This window comes from Gopherus flavomarginatus, chromosome 17 (genome assembly GCF_025201925.1).
Source record: "Gopherus flavomarginatus isolate rGopFla2 chromosome 17, rGopFla2.mat.asm, whole genome shotgun sequence".
NCBI lineage: Eukaryota > Metazoa > Chordata > Testudines > Testudinidae > Gopherus > Gopherus flavomarginatus.
The window spans coordinates 199140-219105 of NC_066633.1; the positions used below are offsets into that span (position 1 = coordinate 199140).

The window sequence follows — 19966 nt, forward strand, 5'->3', positions numbered from 1 at the left end:
CTTATTTTGTCTGGGACAAGAAGTAGAAAAACAAAAATCCTCAAACAAAACGTGTTCTGAAAACATTTTTACATTATAGAAAAGTGAGGAGCACTAGAATTCTTGAGAGAAACCCTGATGTGACAAGATTTCTTGGGTTTGGGGCTTCTCTCTCATGTCAGTGCTAGAAGTTTAGCTTCCAATGGACTAGCAGTAAAGTCTGCAGTGCAGTGAACAATTACAGCTTTAGTGACCAAATACTACCATGTGCTTATCCTGGATTGTATTGTGCCCCCAATAACATCAGAAGCTAAGCTCTTTGGGGCATGGAACCACCTGTCTGCCTCAGTCCATCTTCTGTACAGCACTGCACATACTGAAGGTGCAATATTAATAATAAGAAATAAAGTCAATCCCATGCACTTTAACAATTGCAATTACTCAAATGTGAAAAGCATTTCTCATTTATTTAAAATCATGTTTAAGCCATTTACAAAAGTGTAATTAATTACCTTTTCCTAGAAAATATTTGAAATACCATCTGGTGTGGTACTCTGGGTTTTCCAAGTGCACATCTGTTCTGCGCCATGTACATGGGGTGAAATCTGCATTCTGAAGCAGAAACAGAATTGGGAAATTATTAGAGTAAACCTTTCCAAATGCAAAAGGTGGGGGAGGGAGGAATAATGCAGGAAAAAGTCAAGCAAAATTAGCTTAAGTGCACCCGTGGAGTTTGATCCTTATGCCCATTCTTCATTCAAAAGCATGGAGCTGATTTGGAAATCTATTTTAATGCAACTGAAATAAAAATTTCTTACAGCTGGTTTGAATATTGGATTGCTGAATAATTGGAATATTGGTACAGAGGGTCATAGATTGTTCAGGAAAGACAGTCAGGGGAAAACAAGTAGAAGATGTTACATTGTAGATCAAGATTGTACACACTTGTTCTGACGGAGGTGACAGGCAGGCCAGTTAAAACTCTCTGGGTGAAGACAAAGAATGGGGGCAACTTCACGATAGGTGTCTACTATAGATCATCAAATCAGGAGGAGAAGGTGGATGAGGCATTTCTAGAACAAACAACAGAAATAACCAAAACACAAGACCTGGTAGTAATGGGGTATTTTAACAATCTAGATATCTGTTGGAAAAGTAATACAGCAAAACAAAGTGTCCAGTAAGTTCCTGGGGATAACTTCTTGTTTCAGGAGTGGAGGAATTAACTGTGGAGGAGAAGTACTTTAGACTTGATTCTGACTGATTCTTGAATCTGAAGGTAGAAAGCAATTCGGGTGAAAGTGATCATGTAACGTTTCTAAGGAAAGAAAGAAGTGAGAGCAGCAGAATAAGAAAAATTGACTTAAAAAAGCAAAATTTAACAAGCTCAGAACTAGTAGGTAAGGTCCCATGGAAAGAATATCTATGGGCAAAAGGAGTTCCAGAGAGCTGGCAGTTTCTTAAAGAGAAAATATTTAAGGCATAACAGCAAATTATCCCAATGCAAAAGAAAGATAGGTAGAATAGTATGAGGCGAATACGGCTGCATCAGGAGCTCTTTAAAGACCTGAAAATCAAAAAGAAATATTATGAATAGCAGAAACGTGGACAAATTGCTGGGAATGAGTACAAAAGAATAGCACAAGCATGTAGGCACAAAAATCAGAAAAGCTAAGGCACAAAATGACTTACACCTAGCAAGTGACATAAAAAGCAACAAGAAGAAGTTATTTCAATACATTAGGAGCTACAGAAAAAAACATAAGTAAAGTGTAGGTCCACAACTTTTCAAGGAAGGAGAGCTAATAACTGAAGACATCAAAAAAGCTGAGGTGTTTAATTCCTATTTTGCTTACATCTTCACTAAAAAGGCTAATTGTGATCAAATACCTAACCAGATTTAATATTAACAACAAGGGGGAAAGAACACAAGCTAGAATAGGTTAAAGAATAGTTAGATAATTTAGATGTATTCAAACTGGCAGGGCCTGAAAAAATTCTCCCAAGCATACTTAAGGAATTACATGAAGGAATCTTTGAGACCTTATGAAGGATGTGTGATGTCCCAGTGGATTAGAGAAGGGCAAACACTGTACTTATCTTTAAAATGGGGAACAAAGAGAAAGTGGAGAATTACAGACCAGTCAGGGTAACTTCAATATCTAGAAAGATAATGGAACAAGTACACCAAGGATAATGAGTGCAGGGGACTGGACTCGATGACCTCTCGAGGTCCCTTTCAGCCCTAGAATCTATGAATAGAATGGTGAATAATAGCCAGCATGGATTTGTCAAGTACAAATCATGCTAAACCAACTGAAATTCCTTTGTTGACAAGAATCCTGGCCTAATGGATGAGGGGAAGCAACAGAAATGATTTATCATGATTTTAAGAAGGCTTTTGATACATTCCCAGCTTGCATTCACAGAAGCAAACTAGGGAAATATGGTCTAGATGAAACTACTATAAAGTGGGTGCACAACTGGCTGAAAACACATACTCAAAGAGCAATCAATGGACTGCTGTCAAACTGGGAGAATCTGTCTACTGGGGTCCTGCAGAGGTGTGTCCTGTGTCAGATACTATTCAATATTTTCATTAATGACTCGGATAATGGGATGGAGAGTATGTTTATAAAATTTGTGGATGACACCAAGCTAGGAGCGGTTGCAAGTATTTTGGAGGACAAGATTAGAATTCAAATTGACCTTGACAAACTGGAGAAATGGTCTGAAATCAGCAAGATGAAATTCAATAAAGACAAGCGCAAAGTACTACACTGAAGAAGGAAAAATCAAATGTACAACTACAATATGGGGAGTAACTGGCTAGGAGGTAATACTGCTGAAGAGGATCTGGGGGTCTAGAGGATCACTTACTGAATATGACCCAACATGATGCAGTTGCAAAAAAAGGTAGTATCATGCTGGGGTGGAACAACAGGAGTATCATATCTAAAACACTGGAGATTATTCATTGCTTCACTCTACTCAGCACTAATGAGGCCTCAGCTGTGGCTGAGTAGCACTAGTAGGAGGACTACTGTGAGAAGAATACTGCGTCCAGTTTTGGACTCCACACTAAAAGATACAGACAAATTGTAAAGAGTCCAAAGAGCAGCAACAAATATGACAAAAGGTTTAGTGAAACCTGACCTATGACAAAAGCTTAAAAAAACAGATATGTTTAGTCTTGAGAAAAGACGACTGAAGGGGGAACCTGATAACGGTCTTCAAATATGTTAAGAGCTGTTATAAAGAAAACAGTGATCAACTGTTCTTCATGTCTACTGATGGTAGGACAAGAAATAATCAGCTTAATCTGCAGGAAGGGAGATTCTGGTCAAATATTAAGAAAAACTTTCTGAGTATAGGGATAATTAAGTACTGGAATAGGTTATCAAAGAAGGTGTGGAATCCCAGTAATCAGAGATTTTTTTTTAAGAACAAGTTAGAAAAACACCTGTCAGTGATGATCTATGTATATACATAGTCCTATCTCAGAGCAGAGGGATGGACTAAGATGAACTACTGAGATTCCTTCCAGCCCATTACATTTCTAGGATTCTATTTAGCTAAATGCTTTCATATCACTTTGGCCTTTTCTCACTGGCTCTCCCCTGGAACCACTGTGTTTTGATGGCCCTTTAACATTCTACTAAAAGAAACAACACATCTGGATGTATGAATTATAGCAAAAAAACAGGTTTTGAAAACTCTCTTTACAAAGTTTTGCCTCCAGATTTCCTCCATTTATCTTTACTCTTCCCAGCACAACCCTAGAAGACTTTCAGTCATGGCCACCCATACTTTGGGAAGAATGGGGGACATGAGAATCCCACTGGAGTCCTTCACTGCTGCTTCTGGGTCAATTGCTTGGTTAAAGGAAATATTTAAAGTGACAAGAGTCCCTCTCTTCTACTTAGGAAATGTTTATGCTACTTCCACTGTGCTCTAAAGCCAGATCCCTCACTTTACCAGTGTATCCTGCAATGAAAACCCTATTTTCATATTTTGGTCTAGAATTTCAGCCAGAAGAAACATCCCACTCTGACTCTTAGGTACTTAATAGGATCTGCAGTCTCAGTTGTACCTGGCCTCAGTTGTACTAGGGCAGTACAAGATGCATACATACTTTTGCACCTGTACACAGTGATCAGGCAAAATGGCTGTCCTTGTACTCCCCTGAAAACAAGGACCATTACACATTTGCTAAGCCTTCTGAAAGGGCAGAGCCAAAGCCTCAGACAGTTTCTCATGTGGCATTGAAGAACACATCCTGAACCTTTCCAAAGAGTAGTGCATGCCTGGAAGTATTGTGCTAGACTGAGCAAATGCCTCCAGAAGTTCCTTCTGAGGACATGTGTCCCTGCAATGGATTGTGACATTAAATCACAACTGAACCCAATACGTTTCTTTCATCATTCCACGGTGTTTTTAAAGTATAATTCTTTTATCATTTGATGGCTGCAATAGTTCATTGGAACACTCGCTATGGGAGTGCTATACTAACTATCCTTGCATCGTGAATACATTATGTGCAATTTACATTTAGGGAGGAACACATCAGAAGCAAGCATCTAATCATACAGTTGTAATGTACAACAAACTGGGCATAGAAATACACCCTGATGCATCTCAGATTACAGATTAACGTAGTATTAACATTTATTTCTGATTCAGCTACTGTCCAGTAAGGAGACATCCACATAGTACATTACTATTCAATAATACTGGGGTTAATCACTGTTTTCTAAGGAACCATGAATGAGTTTGGGCTGATTCTGGCAGAAATTACCCCAAATTGCCTGTTCAGAATGCAAACTGTGTGCGCCACTACTGCAATACAAAAGCCTGACAAAGGAATCTATGGCTTTCAGCAAGAATCCTGGGGCTTGGCTACCCCTGGCTATTAGCTAATTGCATGGATCAGCTATTAATAGGTTAACAAACTATTTCACTTAAACAAATTTTAACACATCATAAAACCTGCTTTAACTGGAATTTTCTTTATTTCAGAGGTATCTGGACTGTCCACAGAATGTTACAATTTTAAGGTCTGAATCTTGTGACCTACCAGGGCTATGACCAAAAGCCTGATGCCACTGGCGCCCACTTCTGACTGGTATTATAATGAAGGTACAATTATATAATTGAAGAGAGTTTAGAAAAGTGCCACAAGAATGATTTGAAGACTAGAAGGCATGTATTACAGTGAGTAATGCAAGAACTTCAGTCTATTTAGTTTAAGAAGTAAAGAGATGACTTGATCACAATCTATAAATATCTACATGGGGAGATAATTTCTGAAAGCAGAGGGCTCTTATCTAGCCAACAAAAACATTACAAGAATCAACAGCTGGCAGCTGAAGCTATACAAATTCAAACCAGAAATAAGATCCCACAATCAAGAAAAACCACCACATTGGTTAAAAAACAAACCTGGCCTAGAGTGTCAGTAAAAGCATCTATAAAACTTATATATAACAAATGGAAGAAAGGGGAAGCTTAATAATGAATATAAATTAGAATCTAGGAATCATAGAAAAGAAGGGCAGCAAAAAGATTCAAGGAGAAATCTATGGGCAGCAGATTTAAGGACAACAAGGTGATTTTAAAATATATTAGGAACAAAAGAAATTCTAACAATGGTATCAGTCATTAGTAGATGGAAATGGTAGAATTTAGAGATGTAAAATATTAAACAGTTAAATGGTAAGCATTAGTCTTATTGGTTAACCCACACTACCCATTAAGCCCCAGCCCAGCAGGCTGGCTGACCCCACCCAGCTCTGGGGGCTGGCCAGAGCAGCAGCAGCTTCTCTCCCTTTAATCAGTTAACTGATTTAATATAATTTTAATAGTTTAAATGGCTTCTTAAATGTTTGCATCCCTAGTATAATTATCAATAACAATGCAGAAATGTTCAATACATATTGTTGTTCTGTATTTGAGAAAATGTTAAATTATTTATTCATATCAGCTGATGACAATGACGAAATACCTTTCCATTTCAACAGTAACGAAGGAGGATGTTAAACAGCAGCTCTTAATACCAGCAGAGAGGCTAACAGAGGGAGCTTGACTGGGATCTGTCCAAAAGGAGGTACGCTAAGTGCTGCATTGGGGGGCTGTGTTGGTGAGTATCTGAGTGTCTGTTGCGGGGACAATTTGTCAGTTTGACCATGTGCTTGATTGTTTGAAAAGTGTGAACTGGGAGTGCTTTGCTCCAGGTGGGCCTTGAGTGGGCCTAATTGTTATAAAAAGCCAGTCAGCTACGAACCAGCTGAGTAGCTAACAGCAGAGAGGCTAACAGAGGGAGTTTGACTGGGAGTTCGCCTGGGGAGAGACCACTGAGGCTTTCATCTTGCAGGCTTCTCTGAGTAGTTACTGCAACTGCTTTGAGGAAGCTCTTAAAAGGAAGGTAATATGGATGGTGAGCAATCAGCTGTTTAGACCTTCACAGGATGTGCCATGTTCGTCTTTCTTCCACAGGACAGAAACGACTTTGTCTGTACAAAGTGCAACCTGGTTTCCATATTGGAAGAGAAGGTTCAAGGTCTGGAGAAACAAGTATCAACCCTGCATCGCATACGAGAAAATGAAGATTTCCTGGACGGACGTCAGGATATGCTCCTACAGGCACAACATTCTGAAGATTCAGAGCAGGCTGCACAGCAGGGACAGAAGGACAGTGAAGAAATTTGGCAGCATGTGACCTCCAGAAGAAGAAAGAGGACCGTCCATGTACCAGCAATGCAGATATAGGTTAGCAACTGCTTTCATGTTCTCTCCACAGGTACTAATACAGAGAGTGGACTAGATGATACATCTGAGGGAAGGGAGCAGAAGGAGACTCCACCGATTGGAAGGCATGGGATGCACTGTCCTAGGGATGGGGGTTCCACGACCACCGCTCCCAAGAGAAGGAGGCAGGTGGTGATGGTCAGGGACTCCCTCTTCCGGAAGACTGAGTCATCTATCTGCCGTCCTGACCGGGAAAACCGAGAAGTGTGCTGCTTGCCAGGAGCTAGAATTCACAATGTGACGGAGAGACCGCTGAGACTCATCAAGCCCTCAGATCGCTATCCCTTCCTGCTTCTCCATGTGGGCACCAAGGATACTACCAAGAATGACCTTGAGTGGATCACTGCAGACTATGTGGCTCTGGGAAAATCATGGAACAGGTCCTCCAGGAATCAATTCTGAAGCACTTAGAGGAGAGCAAAGCATGGATTCAACAAGGGCAAGTCATACCTGACTAACTTAATTGCCTTCTATAACAAGATAACTGGCTCTGTGGATGAGGGGAAAGCAGTGGACGTGTTATTCCTTGACTTTAGTAAAGCTTTGACACAGTCTCCCACAGCATTCTTGCCAGCAAGTTAAAGAAGTATGGGCTGGATGACTATAAGGTGGCTAGAAAGCTGGCTAGATCGTTGGGTTCAACAGGTAGTGATCAATAGAGTGTATTTCTAGTGGGGTCCAGCAGGGATCTGTTCTTGGCTCTACCCTATTTAACATTTTTATTAATGACCTACAAAAAACCATAAACTCATCACTGATAAACAGGGGCGGCCCTAGACTAGCTGCCAGCAACTGGCACCCTAGGTGACCCATGCAATCGGTGTCCCCCATGCCCAAGCCCCAAGGGCAGATCTAGGCTGAGATTTTTGGTAAACTGGGAAACATTTTGCTCCTTTTTCCTTTTAATGTTTTAAGTGTTTTTTTTTTAAACAGAGACTTAATTATTCGGTTTGTCCATCTGTTTGTCTGTCCAACCAATGTTTCTGAGATCAGATAAAATAGAGACACGAAATTTTCAGAATAGAGTTGTACATGACAGCAAGATGATATTTCAGTCCAATTTCAAATAAAAATTCATTAAAATGTTAATTACCATTTTTATTATCACAAATCCAAAATCATCCGTTACGCTATCCTGCTTTAACTGCCATTACCACCACATCGAATGTAGAAAGGAATAAGAAAACTCTTCAATGAACTTTAACCTGTATTTAAAAAACACTCTGAATAAAAAATACTCTGTGCTCTTAAAACATGACTTGTTTTAAGTTTTGAAAATTCAGTCACTAGTTCTTTTAGATCCAATTTTCCAGCTATTTCATGCTCTACTGACATTGTGGCAAGTCCAACAAGTCTCTCTTGCACCATTGCTGAACACAGATATGTTTTTAACTTTGAGAAGCTACATTCCCCACTATCTACGGAAACTGATGAAGTTAAAAGAATGCACAGAGCTATAAAAATGTTTGGAAAACCATCTGAGTTTATTTTCACAAACAAACTTCAGTACTTCTTCAGGAGTGGAATGTTTCTTAGGTCATCTTGAAAAAGCCTGAAGCTCACTACACAAATCTGTAGCATCAATGTCTTCTGAATTTTCATGAGTCAATGCTGACTCTCCGCTCTACATGAATTTCCAGCTATGCGACCTTGATGTATATTAGAGTTAGATGACACTAGCATTTCAGCTCTTGCCATTGGCGGATGTGTTGCATTGTGGCTGAGTTATTACTTATCAAAATTGTGGAGTGGGTCATCTTGACCTTATGTCGCAAATTGAAAAAAAAAATCACTAAAATATTTATTTTGCAGTAAATAAAAAATTTGACATATTAACAAATTCACAGAAATGTAGAGAAATGAATTATAATTCACATTCTCTCTGTGCGAGCACGGGAATTGAAATAATGGCATCTTCATTATTTTATTTGGGTTTTTTTCACCTTTTTTTTTTTTTTAAATTTAAATTAGATTTTTTTTCCTCAAATTTGGTGTCCCTTTTAACTTGGCACCCTACGCGACCACCTAGTTTGCCTGTATGGACGGGCCACCATTGCTGATAAAGTTTGCAGATGACAAAAAGATTGGGGAAAGTGGTAAATAATGAAGACGACAGGTAACTGATACAGAGCCATCTGGCATGCTTGGTCAGCTGGGCACAAGAAAACACCACATGTTGTAATATAACCAAATGTAAATGAATACATTTAGGAATCAAGGATGTTGGCCATACTTACCAGATGGGGGACTCTATCTAGGGAAGAAGTGACTCTGAAAAAGACTTGGGAATTGTGGTGAATGGTCAGAAGAAAATGAAGTCTTAGTGCATGCTGTGACCAAAAGGCTAATTCAATCCTTGGATGCATAAATAGGGGACTCTTGAGTAAGAATAGGGATATTATATTACCTCTTTACTGTACTGGAATACTGAAAGCAGTTCTGCTGTCCACAATTCAAGGAGAATATTAATAAACTGGAGAGTGTCATATAAGTTAGAGAGGGTTCAGAGCAGAGCCAGGAGAATGGTTAAAAGACCAGAGAACATACTTTACAGTGAAAGACAACACACTCTATCTTTAACAAAGAGAAGGTTAAGGTGTGACTATACAGTTAATAAGTACCTACATGGGGACCCGAAATTTGATAGAGGGATCTTCAATATAGCAAAGATATAACCATCAACAGCTGGAAGTTGAAGCTGGACAAATTCAGACTAGAAATAAGGCACAATTTTGTTTTTAAAATAGTGAGTGTAATTAAACAATGAAACAACTTATCAGGGTCATGGTGGATTCTCCATCACTGGAAATTTTTTACCAAGATTGGATGTTTTTCTAAAAGATATGTTCTAGTTCAAACAGGAATTAACTGAGGGAAGTCCTATGCAGAAGACCCGACTACTTGATGATAATAGTCCTGTGCCAGGCTGGACCCCTCCATCTTGGATACCACCTGATGTGCTGGGGTCCCACTGGTTCTGCCAATTTCAGCAGCTTAGGTTTCCTCCCCTGTCTTAGTTGTGCCAGGCCCTCAAGCCTTCTCCAGTACATACACAGAGATAGGAACACATCCAGCTGCAAATTGACACAGAGACAATGAGATCAGCTATGTGCAGGAGGAATCAAGCTTGGGGATTCACCCAGCACTCATGTGCACACCCCCTTTGGGGTGTAAACCCAAAATAATACTGTCTTGCACTGTAGAGAAAAATCTGCACAGCATAAGCTCATAAAAATCGCCCTCTCTCTCAATGTAGAAAAAGAGATATGCACAGCTTCTTGACCCCCCAGATATGAATTGCACAAACTGGGTTATGTTATAAACAAGAAATAAGTTTATTAACTACAAAAGGTAAATTTTAAAGTGATTAAAAAGGACAGCAAACAGAACATAGCAGATTACTGAGCAAATAAAACAAAACACGCAAACTAACCTTAATACCCTCCAGAAACACGTTACAAAATGTAATTTCTCACCCTAAATGTTGTTTTAGGCAAGTTGCAGAGTTTCTGTACCTTAAAGTTCCAGTTATTTCTCTTTACAGACTGGACCCGTCTCAGCCTGGACTCAACCCTGCCTTTCCCTTAAGGTGCTTTTAGCAGTCTTCCATCCTAGGCAGGCAATGGAGGACAGTCTTGTTTGCCTTACTCTTCAGCCTTAAATAGTATTTACATAAGGCAGGAAGTTTTTGTTTCCAGTGGAAAAATACCAGCAGTGTCCAAGGTGGTACGCCATACCAGGTGACATCATTAGATGACCCTGCAGTGTTAAAGCAACATCCCAGGAAGCTCCTCAGGAAGGTGGAAGATTAGTATCTCCAAAGTTCTATGGTCCTTCTTAAATGACTCATTCGGGCTGACTGCCTACTGTCTGGTGGGCATTCCTCCAAACACACACACAGTCGTAATTGTTACATAATAAATATTCTACACTTTAGATACAGAAATGATACATGCACACAAACTGGATAAACACATTCAGTAGATCATAACCTTTTCATTGATACCTCATGTGACCCATCTTGCATAAAACATATCTTAGTTATGCTATATTCATATCATGACAATATTTCTGTGAAGAATACAGGGTAATGTCACAAATCCCTTTTTCTGGCCTTAAAAATCTATTAATCTAATAAATAAATATGAATAGGATATGCATTCTGTGCCATGTTGTTAGGAGTTCTAAAACAGAAATTTTAATTATAAGGCAGAATAGATCCTGTAGATTATTTTGAGAGATTTCTAACATTACACATTTTTCTCACTTGTGGACTTAAGCATCAAACTCCCATTTTATGTACCTAGAGACCAACATTTAGGCATCACTGGTACTCACAAGCCCTGTTCAGCTGCCACATAATCCTGCAGGCACTAAATTCCTTAGAAGCCAAAGTTTCCACCATTAAAGTCTCTGAAGTGCTTAACTTTTGGCAGCTGGGCACGTACACAGCCACGTAAGTCCTGATACCACTCAACAGCTTAGCACCTAACTCAGGCCTAAGCCTAAGCCCCACTGGGACCCACAAAATTTGCACTTCCCTGGTTATCTTGCCTTCAGGACTCAATCTGGTAGGTGTGCTATGACCTATGTGCTATGATAATGGTGCTTAACACCCCTCCCGCATTTATGATCTTTAGCATAGTGGATAGCACACTCACCCAGGATTTGGGAGAATCAGATTAAATTCCACTGTGTATACATAATTAAATATTAATATGCACCTAGACTGGGGCATCTATAGGCAGACATCTTGAAGAACCACAGTTACTGCACACCATTACTCATTGCCTTTAAGTAGCAATATGAGTTAGACACAATCAATGTCTCTGTAAACCATTTGTAACCATAAATGTTCTCAACATTTTGAAGAATGAAGACTTTAGAGTATTTGGAAAAGAAATCAATTTCAGTAAGAGTGTGTGTTGGATTTTTTGTATGGATTTAAACTAAAGGTTTTTCTCTTTGCAAATAGGAGGGATGAGGAAGCCCTCTCAGTTTATAGCTCTGATAACACGTCCTAAGAATCAGTCTTCTTTGGAATATCTTGAATAAAGTATATCCTTACATTCTTTTATACAACCAGTTAGTTCTCTTTCTAACATTAATATCTTATAGAGTTCATTTTATTGAGATAAAGATTATGTCCATACCAAACTGCTGTCTGGCACAAATAGGATGTCTCTTGTTCTGTGAGACAACACTCTTGTTGTTTGCCTTAGAACCAAATGGTTTCTAGTTTTATAACTTACCATTTGTAATACACTGACAATATGCCATTAAAGATACATATCAGATATTCTATATAAGGCACAATTACTAATACATAGATATTTAAAACACAGTATTAAAGAAAATAGTACTGAAGTTAAACCAAAATAGAAGTTAAAAGCTGCATCCCAGAATGTGTGTAGTAATTATTTATAGCTAAGGAAGTGTCATTCTCTTTGAAACTTGGAGTGGAATTCACAAGAGGGACTTAGGCACTGTAAAGCTTAGCAGGGAGCTGTCTAGGATAGTCAATAGGAAATGTTGAGGAGAGGGGTGTGGCCTGGGTGGGGGCCCTCAAAGGGAGCTAGGTCTCTGCCTCCACTTGAGATTCACAGCAGGGAAGCCTGTCCTGTATTTAGGTGCCTCAGCCAGGTCAGTTATTTTGAAAGAAAAACCAAGGTGATAGAGCCCATACTTCTGACCTTTAGCCCTGTGGTCAGAGCACTCACCCAGTATGAAAGAGATCTGGGTTCAATTCCATCCTCTGCCTGATGTGGAGCAGAGATCAGAATTTGGGTCATCTACCTCCTGGGAGAGGGGGCTAATCTCTCAACTAAGGGTTATGTTAGGGTGGGTTTCCTGCAGTCTCTATTTAAAAAATCTAACAGCTTCAACAAATAAATATTGAATAAGGCAGGGAGTCTGGAACTTGGGTCTCCTACCTCCCAGATGAATGCCCTAGATCACTGAGCTATGGAGTCATTCTCATGCTCTCTGTTCCTTCTCTACTGCAAAGCTCCATGGCAAAGAACTCTGAAGCAGAGAGGAGGAGGACAGGTAGTGGAGCACCCACAGGGACACATTCGAAGAGCCATAGTTACTGCACAGGGTGAGTAACCATTTCTTCTTCTTCCCTACAGGCACTCTATGCTAAGTCACTACCAAGCAGTACCCTCTAAGGAGAGGTGGGGCTTTGGAGTCGAGTCCAAGATTGAGGACAGTATAACAGATAATATCATATCAGAAGCTGAGCCTTCGGTAAACACAAGTTTCAGAAAGGTATGAATGGAGGTACAAGTTGCACCTATACATATTCCTGTGATTAGAACATTCCTAAGAAAAGCTATTCCTAAGAAAAGCTATCGAAGTAGAAAGGGATCTTTTGAAGTGAGTTAATACTTTAGGAGGAGGTGACAGATCATGAGACTGACAACAGGTAATGGAGCCAGATATCCATCTTGAGAGTCTGCTTGGAAACTGGAGATCCAATTCTGTCCGCAATGGAAAGAAATAATCTGGGAGATTTTCTAAAGGATTTAGTCCTGTCCAGGTCAAAAACTTCTGACACCGAGTGTACATAATGCCACATCTTTCCCTTATTCAGATGTGCTTTAGGGGAAAAAATGGAATGTGGATAGGTTGCTTTATGTGAACATCCAAGGATACCTTTGGTAAGAACTTGAGGTATGGTTGTAATATGACCTTATCTTTAAAAAATACTGTGAATGGAGGCTATGCCATCAGAGCCCCTCTCTCTCCCACTCTTCAAGCAGAAGTAATAGCTATGAGAAAGGAGGGAGCAGGTAGCCATACTTTCAAAAGGAGGGGCCTCACAAGGCATGTAAGCACCAAGTTGATGTCCCAAACTGGAGTAGGGCATGTGACTTGTGGAAAGAGGTTCCCTAGTCCTCTGAGGAAATATAATCATTGTAGGATGACTCAGCATGAAAAAACCCTCCACCATAGGATGGAAAGCTGTAATAGCTGCCAAACGTACTCTAACCTCGCTCAGAGACAACCCCGTCATTCTTAGATCAAAAATGTAATCTGGTATATCTGACAGCAGAGAGGAATTAGGTGAAAGATGTCAGTAGCAGCAGTGACTGAATCTCATCCACATTTGCAGGTAGGTATTGGGGTGGGTTGTTTCCTACTACATAATAGCACTCTCTATCATCCTCAGAACAGATTGATGTTTCTAGTCCTGCAAACCAATTAGCCATGACTTGAGTCAAAGAACCTCAAGGCTGGAGTGAAGACTTTGACCGGCATCCAGAGAGAGAAGATGGGTACGGTTCGGCGAGTGATCAGTCAAGCCATAGCAAGCTTGGTGAGGTAAAGGAACTATGTTTGTCTCGGCCATGTCGGAACTACGGCTGGCCTTGTCTTTCCTTACTTTGATCAATACTTTGGATATCAAGGGAGCTGGGGGAATGCCTACAGGAGTCCAGTGAAGGAAGAAGGCATCTCACAAGGAGTGCTAACCTAGTCCGCTTCTCAAGCAGAACTGGAGCACTTCTTGCTCTTTACCGTGGCAACTAGATCTATTTGCAGGATACCCGAGCCTCAAAATATGTAATGGAGTGTAGTGGGATCTAACTCCCATTCATGATCTTGTGAGAAATGCCTGTTGAGAGTATCTGCTGTGAATTTTTGCACACCTCTGCTGAGGTGTAAGCTGCTGAGATGTTGGTCTGATTTCAGATCATCAATTCAAGAGCCTCACTGCTTTGGGCACAGAGGGAAGGTGATCTTGCATCCCCTTGACAGTTGATATAGACAGTTGATATAGAACATGTATGACATGTTGTCTGCCACGATCTTCATATATTTGTCCCTGATCAGTGGAAGGAAATAGAGACAGGCATTTCTGACTGCTCTGAGTTCCAGTAAGCTGATATGCAGGATAGATTCAGGAGATGACCACCTGCCTTGAGCAGTGTGAGTGTCTATACGGGCTCCTCTTCCCGATAAGGAGGCATCTGTTATTATTAGCGTTGAAAATGGTTGAACAAAAGGGCCCCCTGTGCAAACATTTTGAAGTCCTTTCATCAGTTGAAGGATTTTTTCCACAATGAAAGGCACTGAGAGAAATTTGTTCCAACTGTGTTTGTTCAGCAAATAAACAGTGCTGAGCCACCCCTGGAGGTCGTGCATGTGAAGTCTCACACGGCTTATCACAAAAACACCAACTGTCATATGCCGCAACAGCTCTAGGAAGTTTTTGGCCAATGTTTGTGGTCTGATCTGGACTCTACTGACTAAGTTGGATAGAACTATGAACCTGTGCAGAGGGAGGTATGCTTTGGCTGCTATTGCATCCAAGTAAGCTTCTATGAACTCCAAACTTTGTGTGGAGGTTAGGGTGGACTTTTGGATGTTTAACTAAGTCCCAGTCTGAAAAATAGATCTATGGTTCTTTGAGTGGCCAACAAGGATTAGTTGTAGGAGAATCCCTTGAGCAGCCACCACTGAGAGAACTTTTGAGAACACTTTGGTGCTGAGGAGAAACCAAATCGGAGCATCCTCTCTTGGAAATGCTCTTTACCCAGAGCGAAGTGGAGGAACCTTCTATGGGAAAGGTGAATCACTATATAAAAGTAAGTGTCAGGGGTTGAGAACCAATCCCCTTGGTCCAGTGAAGGAATTATTGCTGCAAGAGTTGCCATCCTAAATTTCTGAACCTTTACAAACCTGTTGAGTAATCTTAGATCTAGAATGGGTCTCCAAGTGCCATTCTTTTTCAGAACCGGGAAGTATCTGGAATAAAACCCCTTTTCTGTGTGTTGTGTAGGAACTGGTTCTATAGCACCCTAATTCAGGAGAGAGCCTATTTCCTGTCACAGAAGGTGCTCATGAGAAGGCTCCCTGAAGACAGATAGGGAAGTGAGGTTGGATGGCGGGAGTGAAATAAAGTGGATGGAATTTCTTGTTGAAATCATCTTGGCACAAGTGAAAAAGATGGTAACTGAAGTAAAGGGAGACAAGCAAATGGTTGCAGTAGGTATTAACACGAATGGTAACCAGCACTTCAACCACCAAATCAAAATTGATGTTTCTAAGTTGTCAGTGGTGAGATCAATGCCTCAGAGGTAGATGGTCTCCTCTTCTGGAACCGCTGTCTCTTATATTGGGGTTTGTAATATCTCTGGCAGGAAACTGAGCGAGACAAGATCTCTGCACTATCCGGGACTTACTGAACTCTCTTTTCTGTGCAGGCGTGTAAATTTGCAGAGAACGCAATGTGGCCTTTGATTCTTTTAAGGTATATAGAGACTCATCAGTCTTTTCTGCAAACTGCTTCGATCTGTCAAAAGGAAGATCCCTCAACTGCATTTTGGACTTCCCTCAGAAACCCCAAAAGCTGAAGCCAGGACCTTTTGCTGAAGTTGAACTGTTTGCTTGCCTTGCACCAGAGATTAACCAAAATCTGTCTGTCTGTTCCCCTATGACCAGCTAGCAGCTGGGCCGCCCAGAGGATTCAGGGGGCCTGGGGCAGGGCTGGGTATTCAGCAGCAATTCAGTGGTAGGTCCCTCTCGGATGGCAGCGGAAGCAGTAGAGCAGCCTAAGTTCCGCCAATCGCGACTTCCCCCCCAACCACCACCACTTGCGGCGCTTGTACTCACCAGGCGGCGCTCCAAGGCTTTGGCAGCAGTTCAGCGGTGGGTCCTTCACTCGCTCCCAGTCTTCTGCTGCACTGAAGGACCCGCTGCCGAAGACCCAAAGTAAGTGAAGGGCCCGCGGCGGAAGTGCTGCCGAAAACCTGGAGCGGCTTGCGGGGCCCCTGTGGGGTCCAGGCAAATTGCCCCACTTGCCCCCCACTCTGGGAGCCCTGGCTAGCAGCACAATTGACAAAAGAGTTCTTTGTGTCAGTAACTACTATGAACACAAGAGAAGATTCACTTTGCTTGCAGCTCAGCAGTCAGAATAAAAAAGAAAGATTAAATGCCGAGCAGCTGTACTTGCATCAAAGGGGTAACTTCTGTTTCCTGGGAGTCAACTAACCAGTCTTAGGATAGAAAGGACACCATTCCATGCAATTGTGGGATAGCAGTAGCAGACTCTCAGGACCCAAGTCTGACAGACCTGGGTCCAAGCTGTGTTCATACTGCAAAATGATAGAGTTTGGAACCGAGTCCCTGTGGGGCCAAAGCTTGCATCCTCTATTCGTGCAGAATCCTGGGACCTGGAGCTGAGTCAGACAGATTGTGCGTAGATGGAGGGGGGATTTGGGTTCAAGCTGGAGTCTGAGCCTGGGTTTACATTGCAGTGTAGGACTACTGTGTTAACTCTTGCACTCTCAGTCAGACTATTCATTTCATCTATACAACCAAAAACACAGCAGCAATACTACAACTACTCCAATTACAAAGAAGAAAGAAGCTGCACACCACCACATCAAGAAGCGGCAATCTTCCAGCCCAGCACTGCTTCTACAACATAATCACATTACCCAATACTTTGACATGCACTGATGAGATGAAGCACTGCATTTAATTTTTTCTTGTAAAACTTTTAAATGGGATACCAAAATGCTATTGTAATTTAAGGTACCGAACAAGTTTCTCCTGTTAAACACCAGACTGTGTAAAGTTTAAACTATGTACTCATGGAAAGGAGACATAAGCTAATCTGGGTAAAAAAGAGATAAATAGTGAGACTTAATTTAAATGTAAGATTCTTAATAGTCTTTAATTTGCCTGTCTCAGGACCACTCCTTAAATAGCATCTTTTAAATAGCTGAATTTAAATATTTCTTTGGTTTCTTAAGACTTAGTTAAGATCAATCACCTTTGATCATATATAAATTGTTTAACCATGATAAACCAAACACAATTCTCTAACCCTTAAACCCAAAATTCCTTGTCCCATATATACAAACTGTTTTAGTGCTCAATGATACATTAAGGCAGGACTCTACTGATTTGGGAACTAATATACTTTGATCCTATCTTATGTAGAGAAGAGTGTCCCCACCAGAGAGGGCCCAATTCTTACAGTGTAATCTCCATTAAAAACTCTCCATAGATACAAATACAGAAGAGATTGCAACTGAAGTAATTGAAGCATTATTTATTGCTTATGCTCTGTTTTTATTTTATCTTATTTTCTCCCTTTCATTAGTAATAAACTAATCCTAGTTAATAATTGCAATTATTTTGCTTATCTGTAGTTGTGCTGTCCCTAAAGCATAGCAAGAACCCCATTTAACTAAAATAATGAGTCACATCCCTGAAATGGCATTAAGAGAAACAATTATTGTTTTTTGTTTCTCAAGATTATAATTTTTTAGTAATTTTTAGGATGTTACTTGGTGCTCAGTACCTTAACACATCCCTTTCCACCACACAAAAGGTATTTCTTCAGTAATGCATGCTAAGCAACTGACTTATTGAGATCATCCCAATGCCCCTATAGCTTCAAAAATGAAAATTATTATAGAGGGCAATATTCCTCTAGGTGTAGATAGCTAATATAATGCCCTCTGCAGCACTTAAATCCTATATTGAGGCAATGTTGGGTGACGGCAGTATGGTGGCTCAGGTAAGGTTGATAAAGAGAATGGTTGTCCACATGGGATCAGCATGAAGGGCAGGGCTGGAGTAAAGTCATGGGATTATAACAGAACTTGTTCAAATGGTCTGAAAGATTCAAACACCCTTGTTTTCTTCCTTTCCCCAACTCGTCCTTTAACATCCCCATATTAGGCCACCTTTCTTCAGAACAAGCAGGTCCTGGACACAATTCTCTCCTGAATCTATCCGTTCTGATCCTGAAATTGTTAAGTAAAAGAGAGAAGGATTCTGCAAAGCAACATGGAGGCTGTCTCTGCACCACTCTCGGCCCCTACTAAGAAGGAAGGATCTAGCTTGAGTTTTGAATTTAGATTGCCCATGATGTGTCATATATGGCCAGCCAGGCCGATATAAAATGCATGGATTTAAAATTAAATATACTGACTCACATGAGAAAGTTTGGGGATAGAAGTAGCAGAGTTGGAAGTAGGATTATACCTTGATCATGATTCTATATCTTGTCTCAAAAAGGTAGGAAAATAATTTTATATCAAGAACATAATTTCTAAGATTCTACATTACACACATACAGCCATACTAGATCAGATTCTTGGTCACATTAGTCATCCAATCCTGCATTATGACTCTGGTACAGGTTTACATCAGATGCTTCAGCAAACTCCCACCCTCCCCACAGTAATGTATGCAGCTAATTGTGAAATGATTAGTAAGGGGCCCTTTTCTGCCCCAAATTCACCAATTTATATTCTACAGTGTAAAGCTCGGTTATCCTTCACTATATCAAATATCTATTTTTAAAGTTAGAAGACTGAGAGGAACCAGACATATCCATGAACGCTTCTGAGAGGAAAGTGCTCTGACAATACCCAATCACTGCAGCTGAATAAATTTCCTCGCACTGAATATCAACCTTGTATATTGAATTAATGACCTCCTGAGGTCTCTTCCAATCCTAACCTTCTGATACAACACTTCAGAAATTTGAAAATGCTGTTATTTAATCGATTGATCTTTGAATAGGAAAAGGCAATAGCTATAAACAGGGGCTTTTCCTTACCTCATCAGAAGATCCGTTTTCCACTCGGAAACGTCCAGCTCTTTGAATGGCTCCATCAGCATCACTAGATATAAGCTGTGAAAAAAGAGTTAAAGTTAGAGATACAAATTCTGACTTCAAAAGCCTCCACCTAATCAGATATTAAACAACAAAACCAGTTTGGCTTCCACCATCTTAGCCAGAAATGTGCAACCCGTCCTTCCCCTCTCCCTCAAAGATAATTATTACTCTGAGTTGAGTTTATCAGTTTGGCCAACAAAAGACAACTTCCACCAGAAATTAATTCATTGTAGCTATAAGGACTCAGGCAGCGGAGAGGCTCTTGTGTTCACCTGTTGAAGTGGCTTGCCCACTACAAATTACAAGTTTTTTTGGTCTCAAATTTTGGCTTCACTGACTCAAAGCCAAGCAGGCTCAATACTGGGAGGCCCCGACTATGAGAGATGCAATTCCACCAACTGATTACCTGAAGGCAGACAGTTTTACATAAGGAGAGAAAACTAGGCTGCCTGGACCATGACATATGCATGCTGAACCGCCCTCCTGGGGCACCATCTGATGTGCTGAGGTCTTACTGAGCCCACCTTTTCCACC

The 19966-nt window shown here is 40.7% G+C and overlaps 1 protein-coding gene across 2 annotated transcripts in view; it reads right to left on the reverse strand.

The window, feature by feature from the left end:
- GARNL3 (GTPase activating Rap/RanGAP domain like 3) overlaps positions 1-19966 on the reverse strand; it is a 209217-nt gene that overhangs the window by 122380 nt on the left and 66871 nt on the right. For both annotated transcript variants that reach the window (XM_050926716.1, XM_050926719.1), the window contains exons 3-4: positions 19373-19447; positions 492-591 (exon numbers count right to left, since the gene is read on the reverse strand). In XM_050926716.1, coding sequence (XP_050782673.1) covers positions 492-591; positions 19373-19447 — 175 coding nt within the window. The remainder of the gene's footprint in view (positions 1-491; positions 592-19372; positions 19448-19966) is intronic.